This window comes from Carcharhinus amblyrhynchos, unplaced genomic scaffold (genome assembly GCF_965287045.1).
Source record: "Carcharhinus amblyrhynchos unplaced genomic scaffold, sCarAmb.v2.hapA chromosome_205, whole genome shotgun sequence".
NCBI classification, from domain to species: Eukaryota; Metazoa; Chordata; class Chondrichthyes; order Carcharhiniformes; family Carcharhinidae; genus Carcharhinus; species Carcharhinus amblyrhynchos.
In genome coordinates this window covers 244100-261559 of record NW_027649945.1, presented here as the reverse complement: position 1 = coordinate 261559, position 17460 = coordinate 244100, and the positions used below count along the sequence as shown (strand labels likewise).

Below are 17460 nucleotides of genomic sequence, written 5' to 3'. Positions count from 1 at the left end.
TAACTGAAGGAGAGGGACAGCGAGGGTGACTGAGGGAGAGGGACAGCGAGGGTGACTGAGGGAGGGAGAGGGACAGTGAGGGTGACCGAGGGAGGGAGAGGGACAGCGAGGGTGACTGAGGGAGAGGGACAGCGAGGGTGACCGAGGGAGGGAGAGGGACAGCGAGGGTGACTGAGGGAGAGGGACAGCGAGGGTGACTGAGGGAGAGGGACAGCGAGGGTGACTGAGGGAGAGGGACAGCGAGGGTGACTGAGGGAGGGAGAGGGACAGCGAGGGTGACTGAGGGAGAGGGACAGCGAGGGTGACTGAGGGAGAGGGACAGCGAGGGTGACCGAGGGAAGGAGAGGGACAGCGAGGGTGACTGAGGGAGGGAGAGGGACAGCGAGGGTGACCGAGGGAGGGAGAGGGACAGCGAGGGTGACTGAGGGAGAGGGACAGCGAGGGTGACTGAGGGAGGGAGAGGGACAGCGAGGGTGACTGAGGGAGAGGGACAGCGAGGGTGACCGAGGGAGGGAGAGGGACAGCGAGGGTGACTGAGGGAGAGGGACAGCGAGGGTGACCGAGGGAGAGGGACAGCGAGGGTGACTGAGGGAGAGGGACAGCGAGGGTGACTGAGGGAGGGAGAGGGACAGCGAGGGTGACTGAGGGAGAGGGACAGCGAGGGTGACTGAGGGAGGGAGAGGGACAGCGAGGGTGACTGAGGGAGGGAGAGGGACAGCGAGGGTGGCCGAGGGAGGGAGAGGGACAGCGAGGGTGACCGAGGGAGGGAGAGGGACAGCGAGGGTGACTGAGGGAGAGGGACAGCGAGGGTGACCGAGGGAGGGAGAGGGACAGCGAGGGTGACTGAGGGAGAGGGACAGCGAGGGTGACTGAGGGAGGGAGAGGGACAGCGAGGGTGACCGAGGGAGGGAGAGGGACAGCGAGGGTGACTGAGGGAGAGGGACAGCGAGGGTGACTGAGGGAGGGAGAGGGACAGCGAGGGTGACTGAGGGAGAGGGACAGCGAGGGTGACTGAGGGAGAGGGACAGCGAGGGTGACTGAGGGAGGGAGAGGGACAGCGAGGGTGACTGAGGGAGGGAGAGGGACAGCGAGGGTGACTGAGGGAGGGAGAGGGACAGCGAGGGTGACTGAGGGAGGGAGAGGGACAGCGAGGGTGACTGAGGGAGAGGGACAGTGAGGGTGACTGAGGGAGGGAGAGGGACAGTGAGGGTGACTGAGGGAGAGGGACAGCGAGGGTGACTGAGGAAGAGGGAGAGGGAGGGTGATTGAGCGAGGGAGAGGGACAGCGAGGGTGATTGAGGGAGGGAGAGGGAGACGGAGGGTGATTGAGGGAGGGAGAGGGACAGCGAGGGTGACTGAGGAAGAGGGAGAGGGAGGGTGATTGAGCGAGGGAGAGGGAGACGGAGGGTGATTGAGGGAGGGAGAGGGACAGCGAGGGTGATTGAGGGAGGGAGAGGGAGACGGAGGGTGATTGAGGGAGGGAGAGGGACAGCGAGGGTGATTGAGGGAGGGAGAGGGAGACGGAGGGTGATTGAGGGAGGGAGAGGGACAGCGAGGGTGATTGAGGGAGGGAGAGGGAGACGGAGGGTGATTGAGGGAGGGAGAGGGAGACGGAGGGTGATTGAGGGAGGGAGAGGGAGACGGAGGGTGATTGAGGGAGTGCCATTGTAAAGCATCCCAGTAACTGACAATATTGCAATTGTACAAAATGGTCAGAAGCTTTGCTTTAATCATTCATTCTGGGGTTGTGGGCATCACTGAGAAGGACAGCAGTCATTGCCCATCCCGAATTACTCTTGTGAGCCACTCCTGAGATTGCTGAAGAGTCACATGTAGGCCAGACAGGCGAAGGATGGCAGATTTCCTTCCCTAAAGGAGATTATTGACCCAGATGGGTTTTTCCAACAAATCGACAATGGTTTCATAGTCACCATTACTGAGACTAGCTTTATATTACTGGTTAATTTTAACTCAATGTAATCCCACAAGCGACTATGGTGGGATTTGAACCCACTTCGCCACGGCACTGCAGGGTTACTCATCCAGTGGTATACCCCATACACTGGCAGCTACCCCAGCACGGACACTAAACTCCCACCTCTGGAGTCTGGGTTGTTCAAGAGCTGGGTCAGTGAAGCAAATGTACCGGGAGATGGCACACCAAAGACTGCCGCAGTGTCAGAGGGTCAGTGCTGAGGGAGTGCCGCACTGTCAGAGGGTCAGTGCTGAGGGAGTGCCGCACTGTCAGAGGGTCAGTGCTGAGGGAGTGCCGCACTGTCAGAGGGTCAGTGCTGAGGGAGTGCCGCACTGTCAGAGGGTCAGTGCTGAGGGAGTGCCGCACTGTCAGAGGGTCAGTGCTGAGGGAGTGCCGCACTGTCAGAGGGTCAGTGCTGAGGGAGTGCCGCACTGTCAGAGGGTCAGTGCTGAGGGAGTGCCGCACTGTCAGAGGGTCAGTGCTGAGGGAGTGCCGCACTGTCAGAGGGTCAGTGCTGAGGGAGTGCCGCACTGTCAGAGGGTCAGTGCTGAGGGAGTGCCGCACTGTCAGAGGGTCAGTGCTGAGGGAGTGCCGCACTGTCAGAGGGTCAGTGCTGAGGGAGTGCCGCACTGTCAGAGGGTCAGTGCTGAGGGAGTGCCGCACTGTCAGAGGGTCAGTGCTGAGGGAGTGCCGCACTGTCAGAGGGTCAGTGCTGAGGGAGCGCCGCACTGTCAGAGGGTCAGTGCTGAGGGAGCGCCGCACTGTCAGAGGGTCAGTACTGAGGGAGCGCCGCACTGTCAGAGGGTCAGTGCTGAGGGAGCGCCGCACTGTCAGAGGGTCAGTACTGAGGGAGCGCCGCACTGTCAGAGGGTCAGTACTGAGGGAGCGCCGCACTGTCAGAGGGTCAGTGCTGAGGGAGCGCCGCACTGTCAGAGGGTCAGTGCTGAGGGAGTGCCGCACTGTCAGAGGGTCAGTGCTGAGGGAGTGCCGCACTGTCAGAGGGTCAGTGCTGAGGGAGTGCCGCACTGTCAGAGGGTCAGTACTGAGGGAGTGCCGCACTGTCAGAGGGTCAGTGCTGAGGGAGTGCCGCACTGTCAGAGGGTCAGTGCTGAGGGAGTGCCGCACTGTCAGAGGGTCAGTGCTGAGGGAGCGCCGCACTGTCAGAGGGTCAGTGCTGAGGGAGCGCTGCACTGTCAGAGGGTCAGTACTGAGGCAGTGCCGCACTGTCAGAGGGTCAGTGCTGAGGGAGTGCCGCACTGTCAGAGGGTCAGTGCTGAGGGAGTGCCGCACTGTCAGAGGGTCAGTGCTGAGGGAGTGCCGCACTGTCAGAGGGTCAGTACTGAGGGAGTGCCGCACTGTCAGTGGGTCAGTGCTGAGGGAGTGCCGCACTGTCAGAGGGTCAGTGCTGAGGGAGTGCCGCACTGTCAGAGGGTCAGTGCTGAGGGAGTGCCGCACTGTCAGAGGGTCAGTGCTGAGGGAGCGCCGCACTGTCAGAGGGTCAGTACTGAGGGAGTGCCGCACTGTCAGAGGGTCAGTGCTGAGGGAGTGCCGCACTGTCAGAGGGTCAGTGCTGAGGGAGTGCCGCACTGTCAGAGGGTCAGTGCTGAGGGAGTGCCGCACTGTCAGAGGGTCAGTACTGAGGGAGTGCCGCACTGTCAGAGGGTCAGTGCTGAGGGAGTGCCGCACTGTCAGAGGGTCAGTGCTGAGGGAGTGCCGCACTGTCAGAGGGTCAGTACTGAGGGAGTGCCGCACTGTCAGTGGGTCAGTGCTGAGGGAGTGCCGCACTGTCAGAGGGTCAGTGCTGAGGGAGTGCCGCACTGTCAGAGGGTCAGTGCTGAGGGAGTGCCGCACTGTCAGAGGGTCAGTGCTGAGGGAGCGCCGCACTGTCAGAGGGTCAGTGCTGAGGGAGCGCCGCACTGTCAGAGGGTCAGTACTGAGGGAGTGCCGCACTGTCAGAGGGTCAGTGCTGAGGGAGTGCCGCACTGTCAGAGGGTCAGTGCTGAGGGAGTGCCGCACTGTCAGAGGGTCAGTGCTGAGGGAGTGCCGCACTGTCAGAGGGTCAGTACTGAGGGAGTGCCACACTGTCAGAGGGTCAGTGCTGAGGGAGCGCCGCACTGTCAGAGGGATCCCACGTCCTGATGATCTGCGGAACTGGGTGTTTTATGGGGAATATTCATCTTTTCTTGGATTTATTTTTTATCCAGCTGCTGCTTGTAGGATCCTGACGTGCACCGATTTATTCACTGAGGTAAATTCAAATAATAAAGTGTTATTAGATAATCCAGAAGCTGAACTGTTTCTTTCCAACAGTCACTGATTTAAGGTTGAATCACTCCCTCGGTGCCGCTCTGTCAGTTGAGTTTCAGGGTTGGTTACTCAAAACAGATGATCTTGGAAAAGTAATGAAAGTCCCATCATACCTGCATACTGAGTGGAAAGGTTCTGGAATGTGGACCTTTCCCCTGGTTCCTGGGGATCCATGGCACTGTGCAGATGTTCAATGGTGTTTACTAGCTGTTTGGAAGAAGCAGCAGCAGATTAGTCCGAGTAATCTGAAGACTGAGTCACTTAAATCAATGATCTGATATGTGATGAATAGTTGTGTTGGTGTGGAGCTGACAGGAGCTCCGCATCATTGTCAGATAACAAAATGAAGCCATTCCAGTACAAGAGAAATTAATTCACGCTCTTGGAGCCATACAACCATAGAACCCTACAGTGCAGAAAGAGGCCCTTCGGCCCATCGAGTCTGCACCGAACACAATCCCATCATGGCCCTATCCCCATATCTCTACATATTTTACCCACTAATCCCTCTAACCTACGCATCTCAGGACACTAAGAGGCAATTTTAGAATGACCAATCAACCTAACCCGCACATCTTTGGACTGTGGGAGGAAACTGGAGCACCCGGAGAAATCCCACACAGACACAGGGAGAACGTGCAAACTCCACACATAGTGACCTGAGCTGGGAATTGAACTCAGGACCCTGGAGCTGAGAAGCAGCTGGCTCTGCTACACAAGAGAGCAGGATAAAGAGTGGCAGAGCTATAGTGACAGGGAATTCAATTGTAAGGCAAATAGATAGGCGTTTCTGCAGACGGAGAGGAGACTCCAGAATGGGTATGTTGCCTCCCTGGTGCAAGGGTCAAGGATGTCTCGGAGCAGCTGCAGGACATTCTGGACAGGAAGGGTGAACAGCCAGCTGTTGCGGTGCATATCGTCACCAGTGAGATGAGGGAGGTCTTGCTGCAACTGTACAGGGCACTGGTGAGGCCGCAGCTGGAGTACTGTGTGCAGTTTTGGTCGCCGCACTTGCGCAAGGATATTTTGGCCTTGGAGGGAGTGCAGAGGAGGTTCACTAGGCTGATACCGGAGATGAGGGGGTTGGACTATGAGGAGAGATTGAATAGACTGGGTCTGTACTCGTTGGAGTTTAGAAGGATGAGGGGGGATCTTATAGAGACGTATAAGATAATGAATGGGATGGATAGGGTAGAGGAAGAGAGATTCTTCCCGCTTAGAAAGGACAGCAGGACTAGAGGGCACAGCCTCAAGATAAGGCGGGGGGGGGGGGTGCAGTTTAGATCAGAGTTGAGGAGGAACTTCTTCGCTCAAAGGGTGGTGAATCTCTGGAATTCTCTGCCCATTGAAGTGGTGGAGGCTCCCTCGCTGAATATATTTAAGTCACGGGTAGATAGGTTTTTGACAGACAAGGGAATTAAGGGTTATGGGGAGAAAGTGGGAAAGTGGAACTGAGCCACTTCAGATCAGCCATGATCTTATTGAATGGTGGGGCAGGCTCGAAGGGCTAGATGGCCTACTCCTGCTCCTATTTCTTATGCTCTTATGTTCTAAAAAATGGTGTGAGGTCCCACAAGCTGAATTTAGGGAGTGAGGAGTTAAACTAAAAAGTAGGACCTCAAAGGTAGTAATCTGAGGATTGCTCCCAGTGCTGGTCAGAGTAGGAAGGTCAGGATAGCTAAGATAAATATGTGGCTTAAGAGATAGTGCAAGAGGTAGGGATTCAAATTCCTGGAACACTGGAAGCGGTTCTGGGGGAGGTGAAATAGTACAAATCGGACAGTCTGCACTGGGACAAGCTCTTATTATGATACAAAGATTCATAGAGGGACAGATGGTATTGAGGAAGCGGGGGGGCTGCAGAAGGACTTGGACAGGTTAGGAGAGTGAGCAAAGAACTGGCAGATGGAATATAATGGGGAAAAGTGTGAGGCTATGCACTTTGGAGGGAGCAATAGAGGCATAGACTATTTTCTAAATGGGAAAATGCTTAGGAAATCAGAAATAAAAAGGGACTTGGGAATCCTTGTTCAAGATTCTCTTAAGGTTAACGTTCAGGTTCAGTCTGCAGTTAGGAAGGGAAATGCAATGTTAGTATTCATGTCGAGAGGGCTAGAATACAAGAACAGGGATGTAATTCTGAGGCTGTATAAGGCTCTGGTCAGGTCCCATTTGGAGCATTGTGAACAGTTTTGGGCTCCATATCTAAGGAAGGATGTGCTGGCCTTGGAAAGGGTCCAGAGGAGGTTCACAAGAATGATCCCTGGAATGAAGAGCTTGCCGTATGTGGAACGGTTGAGGATTCTGGATCTGTACTCGTTGGAGTTTAGAAGGATGAGGTAGATCATAGAACCCTACAGTGCAGAAAGAGGCCCTTTGGCCCATCGAGTCTGCACCGAACACAATCCCATCCAGACCCTACCCACACATCCCCACATATTATACCCACTACTCCCTCTAACCTCCACTACCTTGGACACTAAGGGGCAACTTCTTAGCATGGCCATTCAACCTAACCCGCACATCTTTGGACCGTGGGAGGAAACCAGAGCACCCGGAGGAAACCCGCACAGACATGGGTAGAATGTGCAAACTCCACACAGACAGTGACCCGAGCCAAGAATTGAACCCAGGACCCTGGAACTGCGAAGCAGCAGTGCTAACCACTGTGCTATTGTGCCGAGGTGGAATCTTATTGAAACTTACAGGATACTGCAAGGCCTGGATAGAGTGGATGTGGAGAGGATGTTTCCACTAGTAGGAAAAACTAGGCCCAGAGGGCACAATCTCAGGCTAAAGGGACGATCCTTTAAAACCAAGATGAGAAGGAATTCCTTCAGCCAGAGAGTGGGGAATCTGTGGAACTCTTTGCTGCAGAAGGCTGTGGAGGCCGGGTCACTGAGTGTCTTTAAGACAGAGATAGATAGGTTCTTGATTAATGAGAGGATCAGGGGAAAAGGCAGGAGAATGGGGATGAGAAAAATATCAGCCATCATTGAATAGCGGAGCAGACTCGATGGGCTGAGTGGCCTCATTCTGCTCCTACGTCTTATGGTCTTACGGATTGGAACCAATGTCCTGGGGGAGGGTTTGCTGATGCTGTTGGGGAGGGTTTAAACTAATGAGGCAGGGGGTTGGGAACTGATGCAGGAAGTCAGAGGGAAGTAAAGTGGAGACAGAAAGAAACAGTAGTAAAGGGAAAAGTGGAAGGCAGAGAAACCAAAGACAAAAATCAAAAGGAGACCACAGTACAGAGACTGTGGAGAACTCAGTGACTGGGTCCAGTAGGGCTCAGAGAAATAAAACACAGGGAGAGTGTACAAAACATGACAGGATAGATGGTTTGAGGTTGTTTGCTTTAACGCAAGAAGCATGACAGATAAAGCTTGGATTACTACATGGCACTATGATGTTGTGGCAATGATGAGGCAGCACGGTGGTACAGTGGTTAGCACTGCTGTCTCAACAAGAACCTGGGTTCAATTCCCAACTCGGGTCACTGTCTGTGTGGAGTTTCCACATTCTCCCCAGCTCTGCGTGGGTTTCCCTGGGTGCTCTGGTTTCCTCCCACACTCCAAAATTACCTGAGCTAGGTGGATTGGTCTTGCTAAATTACTGTCAGAGGCACTCACTCGGGCAAATGCATGGGGTTATGGGGATGCGGTCTGGGTGGGATTGTGGTCAGTGCGGACCCAATGGGCCAAATGGCCTCCTTCTGTACGGTAGAGATTCTATGATCAATTCTAGAAACTTGTAGGAAAGAAGGGCAGGACTGGCAGCTTAGCATTCTGGGACTTAGATGCTTCAGGTGAGACAGAGAAGGTGACAAAAGAGGTGGGGGTGTTGCTGTACTGATTAGGGAGAATGTCACAGCTACACAGAGGGAGGATACCTCGGTGGGATCATGCAGTGAGGCCATATGGGTAGAACTCAGGAACAGGAGCAGTGCAATCACACTGTTGGGGTTGTACCACACACTTCTCAACAGCCAGCAGGAAGTGGAGGAACTGATATATCAGCAGATTATGGGAAGATGTGAAAACAACAGGGTTGTTGTGATGGGAGATTTTAACTTCCCCAAAATAGACTGGCATTCCTTTAGTGCTGGGGCTTGGACGGGGCAGAGTTTGTTCAGTGTGTCCAAGAGTGATTCTTGAGGCAATATGTAGATATTCCAACTTGGGAAGAGGCTATCTCAGACCTGGTTCTGGGAAACCAGCCTGGACAGGTGACTGATGTCTCAGTGGGGGCCGTTTGGGAACAGTGATCACAATTCTAAAAGTTTCAAGATACTTGTAGAAAAGGATAGAAGTCCCAGAGTGAGAGTACTAAACTGGGGAAAGGCTAACTCCGACAGTATTAGGCAGGAGCTCAGGAATGTAGACTGGAGTGGCTGTTTGACGGTAAATCCACATCCGATATTTGGGAGTCTTCTTAGAGTCAGTTATTATTCAAATATATCTCTAAAAATGAAGGATAAATTTAGATAGTAAGATTTGGAATCCTTGGAAGACAAGAGAGATTGTGAGCTTCGTGAAAAAGAAGAAAGAGGCATACATAAATTTCAGGAAATTGAAAATGGATAAGGCTCTTGAGGAATGCAAACATAGCCTTGGAGGGAGTGCAGAGGAGGTTCACTAGGCTGATACTGGAGATGAGGGGGTTGGACTATGAAGAGAGACTAAATAGACTGGGTCTGTACTTATTGGAGTTTAGAAGGATGAGGGGGGATCTTATAGAGACGTATAAGATAATGAAGGGGATGGATAGGGTAGAGGTAGAGAGATTCTTCCTGCTCAGAAAGGACAGCAGGACTAGGGGGCACAGCCTCAAGATAAGGGGGGTGCAGTTCAGATCGGAGTTGAGGAGGAACTTCTTCACTCAAAGGGTGGTGAATCTCTGGAATTCTCTGCCCGTTGAAGTGGTGGAGGCTACCTCGCTAAATATATTTAAGTCACGGGTAGATAGAGTTTTGACAGACAAGGGAATTAAGGGTTATGGGGAGAGAGTGGGAAAGTGGAACTGATCCACTCCAGATCAGCCATGATCTTATTGAATGGCGGGGCAGACTCGAAGGGCCAGATGGCCTACTCCTGCTCCTATTTCTTTTGTTCTTAGCAGGAAAGAGCTTAAATAGGGACTGGGGAGGGCAAAAAGGGACCATGAAATGCCTTGGCAGGCAGGATTGAGAAGAATCCCAGGGCTTTTTATGAACATCCAAGGAGGAAAAAGATAGCTAAGGGAAGAATAGGTCCACTCAAGGACAATGGAGGGAATTTGTGTGTGGCCAGATGAGGTGGGAGAGGTCCTTAACGAGTACTTTGCATCAGTATTCACAAAGGAGAAGGATGTGATGGATAGTAAGTGTAGAAAGGAGGATGCTGATAATTTAGGACATGCTGAGATAAAAAAGAGAGGTGGTATTGGAGGTTTTGAAAAACATTAAGGTGGACAAGTCCCCAGGGCCAGATGGGGTCTATCCCAGAATACTGAGAGAGGCAAGGGGAGAAATTACTGAAGATACGAAACATTTGTATCCTCTTCGGTGACAGGGAAGGTACCAGAGATTGGAGAATAACTAACATTGTTCCTCTGTTTAAGAAGGGCAGAAGAGACAATTCGGGCCTGTGAGCCTTACATCAGCGGTGGGGAAATTATTGGGGAAGATTCTTAGGGAAGGATGTACTTACATCTGGAAGAGAAGAGGCTTATTAACGGTAGGCAGCATGGTTTTGTGAAGGGGAGGTCGTGTATCACAAACTTGATTCGAGTTCTTTGAGGAAGTGACAAGAAAAATTGACTAGGGCAGGGTAGTGGGTGTTGTTTACATGGACTTTAGTAAAGTCTTCAATAAGGTTCCTCATGGCAGGCTGATAGAGAAGGTGGAGGCATATGGGATCCGAGGTGAGCTGGTAAGGTGGACACAAACCTGGCTTGGGCATAAAACTTAAGAAGTCTCACAATACCAGGTTAAAGTCCAACAGGTTTATTTGGTAGCACAAGCTTTCAGAGCGCTGCTCCTTCATCAGGTGAGTGAGGAGCTGTGTTCACAAAGAGGATATATATAGACACAAACTCAATTGCTCCTCACTCACCTGATGAAGGGGCGGCGCTCTGAAAGCTCGTGCTACCAAATAAACCTGTTGGACTTTAACCTGGTGTTGTGAGACTTCTTACTGTGTTTACCCCAGTCCAAGGCCGGCATCTCCACATCCTGGGCATAGAAAGCAGACAGTAACAGCGGAAGGGTACTTTTCTAACTGGAGGTCTGTAACAAGTGGTGTTCCACAAGGAGCAGTGCTGGGGCCTAGAAATGATTTGGAGGAAAATGTAGATGGTCTGATTAGTAAATTTGCAGACGGTACAAAAATTGGGGGAGTAGCCGATAGTGAGAAGGATTGTCAGAGAATACAGTCGGATACAAATGAGCTGGAGATCCGGGCTGAAAGATGGCAGCTGGAGACCTGGACAAATATGAGGTGATGGAAGATCTATTGCAGAAGGAAAGTGTTCAGTAAATGGTAGAGCCCTTTGAAATATTAGCATACAGAAGAATCTAGGCGTGCAGATCCATAGTTCCCTGAAAGTGGCAGCTCAGGTGGACAAGGTGGTCAAGAAGGCGTATGGCATGCTGGCCTTCATCGATCAGGGCATTGAGTACGGGAATTGGAAAATAATATTGCAGCTGTGTAAGACTTTGGTTAGGCCGCATTTGGAGCATTGTGTACAATTCTGGTTGCCACACTACCAGAAGGATATTGATGCATTGGAAAGGGTGCAGAAGAGATTTGCCAGGATGTTGCCTGATTCAGAAGGAATGGACTATGAAGAAAGGTTGAACAAACTTGGATTGTTTTCACTGGGGTGTCTGAGAATGAGGGGGGAGCTGATAGAAGTTTACAAGATTATGACAGGCTTGGATAGAATGGATAGTCAGGGTCTTTTTCCCAGGGTCGGAGGATCATTTACTCAGGAGCATAGATTGAGAGTGAGAGGGGGAAAGTTTAACAGAGATGTAAGGGGCAGGTTTTTCACCCAGAGGGTGTTGAATGCCTGGAACGTGCTGCCAGAGGAGGTGGTGGAAGTAAATTCTATAACAATGTTCAAGAGCATCTGGATAGATACATGAATAGGCAGAAATAGAGAGATATGAACCACATAGAGGCAAGAAATTAATAGATTAGCGAGGCACAGACTGTGTGGGCTGAAGGACCTGTTCCTGTGCTGTACTGTTCGTTATTTTCTTACAATTTACCTTCCTCTTCCCTGTACCTCTACAAACATTTTTCTTCAGATAAAAATCCAATTCTCTTTTGAAAACATCAGGTGTCCCTGTCTCCACCACACTCTCAGACAGTGCATTCCAGATCCTAACCACTCGCTGTGTGAATCTGTCTCCACCACACTCTCAGACAGTACATTCCAGATCCTAAGCACTCACTGTGTGAATCTGTCTCCACCACACTCTCAGACGGTAAATTCCAGACCCTAATCACTCGCTGTGTGAATCTGTCTCCACCACACTCTCAGACGGTAAATTCCAGACCCTAATCACTCGCTGTGTGAATCTGTCTCCACCACACTCTCAGACAGTACATTCCAGATCCTAACCACTCGCTGTGTGAATCTGTCTCCACCACACTCTCAGACAGTACATTCCAGATCCTAACCACTCGCTGTGTGAATCTGTCTCCACCACACTCTCAGACATTATATTCTAGACCCTAACCACTCGCTGTGTGAATCTGTCTCCACCACACTCTCAGACAGTACATTCCAGATCCTAACCACTCGCTGTGTGAATCTGTCTCCACCACACTCTCAGACAGTACATTCCAGACCCTAACCACTCGCTGTGTGAATCTGTCCCCACCACACTCTCAGACAGTACATTCCAGATCCTAACCACTCACTGTGTGAATCTGTCTCCACCACACTCTCAGACAGTACATTCCAGATCCTAACCACTCGCTGTGTGAATCTGTCTCCACCACACTCTCAGACATTACATTCCAGATCCTAACCACTCGCTGTGTGAATCTGTCTCCACCACACTCTCAGACGGTAAATTCCAGACCCTAATCACTCGCTGTGTGAATCTGTCTCCACCACACTCTCAGACAGTACATTCCAGACCCTAACCACTCGCTGTGTGAATCTGTCCCCACCACACTCTCAGACAGTACATTCCAGATCCTAACCACTCGCTGTGTGAATTTGTCTCCACCGCACTCTCAGACAGTACATTCCAGATCCTAACCACTCACTGTGTGAATCTGTCTCCACCACACTCTCAGACAGTACATTCCAGATCCTAACCACTCGCTGTGTGAATCTGTCTCCACCACACTCTCAGACATTACATTCCAGATCCTAACCACTCGCTGTGTGAATCTGTCTCCACCACACTCTCAGACAGTACATTCCAGATCCTAACCACTCGCTGTGTGAATCTGTCTCCACCACACTCTCAGACAGTATATTCCAGATCCTAACCACTCGCTGTGTGAATCTGTCTCCACCACACTCTCAGACATTACATTCCAGATCCTAACCACTCGCTGTGTGAATCTGTCTCCACCACACTCTCAGACAGTACATTCCAGATCCTAACCACTCGCTGTGTGAATCTGTCTCCACCACACTCTCAGACAGTACATTCCAGATCCTAACCACTCGCTGTGTGAATCTGTCTCCACCACACTCTCAGACAGTACTTTCCAGATCCTAACCACTCGCTGTGTGAATCTGTCTCCACCACACTCTCAGACAGTACATTCCAGATCCTAACCACTCGCTGTGTGAATCTGTCTCCACCACACTCTCAGACATTATATTCTAGACCCTAACCACTCGCTGTGTGGAAAGGTTTCTCCTCATGTCTCCATTGTTGCTTTCACCCGAAATCAGTCTCCTCTGGTTCTCCATCCTCCCATCCATGGGAACTGTTTTTCTCCATTGACCGAGGGTGAATATTTTGGTCTAATCTCCTCTCAAAATTCTCTTCCCAAGGAAAACTACTCCAATTTTTCCAATCTATCCTTGTGTCTGAAGTCTCTAAAGTTTGGAACCATTCTGAAAAATCTTTTCTGTACTTTAATGCACTCATTTCCTTCCAGAAGTCTATCATTCCTAACATCTACCTAGCAGTGTGAGCGAGGGGATTGTTTGAAATTAAATCACTGTCTACTGTTCACTTTTTATCAGATGATGTATTTGGGAAAAAGCTGTTTATGCTCAGGTTGCCATGTGTTTATAGTCCATCCTGCTAATGACCTCTCTGTGGTGCAGGGTTCATCAGCCCCATTGTGGTATTTTGGCAGGACCTAGCTCTTACCATCTTGGTGTTGGCAAAGTCCTGTTCCATGTTCACTGCCATGTCCTGTAGGGCACTAAGCTGGTACTCCATTTCACTCAGCTGTGCCCTGACTCTCTTGGTGCCCACAGAGTGCGGAGAGGCTTGTGGAAGTGTCCATACATTGGTGCTCTCTTGCCTCAACAGTCTTTGTGTTAGATGGTCTCCAGCTAGCTGGTGCTCCAAGTCTTCACTCCCAGGCTGGGCCTGGCTGAGGGGCAGGCTTTCTGAAAATAAAAGGACCTCAGTATGAAACAGAGAAAAGCTTTGTGGTTCCAGCACCGAGTTCAGCTCATTATTTACAAAGGAATGACTGCTTTTCACAGCGGCTCATTCAAAGAAACACACACAACTTTAACACATTAACAGGCCATTCAGCCCCACCAACTCATACTGGTGTTTACTTTCCACACCAGCCAATTATTCCAATCACATTTACTCCACTCCTGACCCAAAACCCTTCACCACAATAAACGGGAGGAGATGGAGAGAAATACAGGAACTGAGGGAGCTTGGAGTAAATATTCTCACATCCCTGGAGGTAGCAGGACAGGTCGATAAGGTGGTTAAGACTTATAATTCCCACTGGTTCCAGTTTTGCTGGGGCTCCTTGATGCCACACTCGGTCGAGTGCAGCTTTGATATTAAGAGCTGTCACTCTCCCCTCACCTCTGGAATTCAGCTCTTTTGTCCATGTTTGAACCAAGGCTGGAATGAGGTCAGGAGCTGAGTGACCCCCTGGCAGAACCCAAACTGGGCGTCACTGAGCAGGTGCTGGGGATCGCGCTGTCAATGACTGAGTACTACTGGGGGGGGACAGCTCATTGAGGGAGGAAGCGGTGGTCAGGTCTCTGGAGCTGAGCCAGTATGTCAAAAAAATTAAAAAAGAGAGCAGAAAGGTAGTGCTAATAGGGGACTCCACAGTGAGGGGGGCAGACAGGCGTTTTTGTGGACGTAGAAGGGAGTCGCGGATGGTGGTTTGTCTCCCTGGGAGTCGCGGATGGTGGTTTGTCTCCCTGGGGCTGGGATCCGGGATGTCTCTGGGCGTGTCCCAGACATCCTGAAAGGGGAGGGTGAGGAACCAGAGGTTGTAGTACATATAGGTACTACTGACGTAGGCAAGAAGAGGGAGGCACTCGTGAAAAGGGACTATAGGGAACTGGGTAGGCAGCTGAGGAAGAGAAAAGCGAAGGTAGTAATCTCAGGATTGCTGCCTGTGCCACGGGAGAATGAGGGCAGGAATGGAATGAGGTGGAGGCTGAATGCGTGGCTGAGGGACTGGTGTCGAGGGCAGGGATTCCGGTTCCTAGATCATTGGGACCTCTTTAGGGGCAGGTGTGACCTGTACAGTAAAGACGGGTGGCACTTAAATCCCAGGGGGACTAATATCTTGGCGGGAAGACTGGCTAAGGCTACCGGGGGGACTTTAAACTAGAAAGGATGGGGGGAGGGAATTGTGATGGGGAGACTGGGACTGAGGAGGTTCGCTCCCAGGTAGGGGAGGACCGCAGGCAGTATGAGAGGGAGGTTAGACAGGGGGTGGAGATGGGAAATGCCCAGACTGAGGGGCTGAAGTGTATATATTTTAATGCCAGGAGTGTAGTGAATAAGGTAGATGAGCTTAGGGCGTGGATTGCTGTTTGGGATTGTGATGTGGTGGCCATTACGGAGACTTGGATGTCTCAGGGACAGGACTGGGTACTTCAGGGGCCAGGATTCAGATGCTTCAGGAAGGACAGGGAGGGTGGCAGAAGAGGTGGTGGAGTGGCACTGTTGATCAGGGACAGTGTCATGGCTGCAGAGAAGGAGGATGCCGTGGAGGGATTGTCTACAGAGTCTCTGTGGGTGGAAGTTAGGAACAGCAAAGGGTCGAAAACTTTGCTGGGTGTATTCTATAGGCCGCCCAATAGTGACAGGGAAGTTGAAGTGCGGATAGGGAAACAGATTCTGGAGAGATGTATTAATAACGGAGTTGTCGTGATGGGAGACTTCAATTTCCCAAACATCGACTGGAATATCCCTAGGGTAAGGGGTTTGGATGGGGAGGAGTTTGTTAGGTGTGTTCAGGAAGGTTTCCTGACACAGTATGTGGATGAGCCTACGAGGGGAGAGGCTGTACTTGACCTGGTACTGGCGAATGAACCAGGGCAGGTGTGGGATCTCTCGGTAGGAGAGCATCTTGGGAATGGTGACCATAATTCTATCTCCTTCACAATTGCATTGGAACGAGATAGGATCAGGCAGGCTAGGAAGGTGTTTGTCTGGGGTAAGGGGAGATATGAAGACGTCAGGAAGTTACTTGGACAAACAAACTGGAAGGAGGCGTTCTTAGGGAAAAGTACCGAAGGAAGGTGGCGGATATTCAAGGAATGTTTGTCTGGAGCTCTGCATGACAACGTTCCGATGAGACAAGGGGGTTTTGGTAGGTCGCGGGAACCGTGGTGCACAAAGGCTGTGGTGAACCTAGTCAGGAGGAAAAGGAAGGTGTACAAAAGGTTCAGGGAACTCGGAGAGGTTAAGGATCTTGAGGAGTATAAGGACTGTAGAAAGGAGCTTAAAAGGGAAATTAGGAGAGCCAGAAGGGGTCATGAGAAGACCTTGGCGGGTAAGATTAAGGAGAATCCCAAGGCCTTCTATAAATATGTGAAAAGTAAAAGGATGAGAAGAGAAGGGATAGGACCTATAAAAGGTGAAGGGGGAAAAGGTCTGTGTGGAACCAGAAGAAATGGCAGAGGTGCTTAATGAGTACTTTGCCTCAGTATTCACGGTGGAAACTGATCTGGGAGATTTTGCTACGGATTTGCAGCAGATGGAAAAGATTGAGTTTGTGGATATTAAGGAGGAAGATGTGTTAGAACTTTTGACTTCTATCAAGATAGATAAGTCGCCGGGACCAGATGGGATGTACCCCAGGATACTGTGGGAGGCGAGGGAAGTGATTGCAGAGCCCCTGGCGATGATCTTTGCGTCATCGATGGAGACGGGAGAGGTTCCAGAAGATTGGAGGATTGCGGATGTAGTTCCTATTTTCAAGAAAGGGAACAGAGATAGCCCGGGAAATTACCGACCGGTGAGTCTGACCTCAGTGGTTGGTAAGTTGATGGAGAGGCTTCTGAGGGACAAGATTTACAAGCATTTGGAGAGGTTTGACATGATCAGGAATAGTCAGCATGGATTTGTCAAGGGCAGCTCGTGCCTTACGAGCCTAGTTGAGTTCTTCGATAATGTGACTGAACACATTGACGAAGGAAGAGCGGTGGATGTGGTTTACATGGACTTCAGCAAGGCGTTTGATAAGGTCCCCCATGCAAGACTTCTTGAGAAGGTGAGAGGGCATGGGATCCAAGGGCCTTTGACCTTGTGGATCCAGAACTGGCTTGCCTGCAGAAGGCAGAGAGTGGTTGTGGATGGGTCTTTTTCGGCATGGAGGTCAGTCACCAGTGGAGTGCCCCAGGGATCTGTTCTAGGACCCTTGCTGTTTGTCATTTTCATAAATGACCTAGATGAGGAAGTGGAGGGATGGGTTAGTAAGTTCGCTGATGACATGAAGGTTGGTGGTGCTGTGGATGATCTGGAAGGATGTCAAAAGTTGCAGCAGGACATAAATAGGATGCAGGACTGGGCGGAGAAATGGCAGATGGACTTCAATGCGGATAAATGTGTAGTCGTCCATTTTGGCAGAACCAACAGGAGGAACGAGTACACTATCAAGGGCAGGAGTCTTAGTAGTGTTGAAGAGCAGAAGGATATTGGGGTCCGGGTCCACAGGACTCTTAAATCGGCCTCGCAGGTGGAGGATGTGGTCAAGAAGGCGTATGGTGTA

General features: G+C 51.1%; 1 protein-coding gene across 1 annotated transcript in view; it reads right to left on the bottom strand.

Annotated features, from left to right (window-relative positions):
• The window catches only part of cplane1 (ciliogenesis and planar polarity effector 1), a 270576-nt gene that overhangs the window by 46755 nt on the left and 206361 nt on the right, over positions 1-17460 (bottom strand). The window contains exons 43-44 of the mRNA XM_080183273.1: positions 13620-13864; positions 4396-4489 (exon numbers count right to left, since the gene is read on the bottom strand). Coding sequence (XP_080039399.1) covers positions 4396-4489; positions 13620-13864 — 339 coding nt within the window. The remainder of the gene's footprint in view (positions 1-4395; positions 4490-13619; positions 13865-17460) is intronic.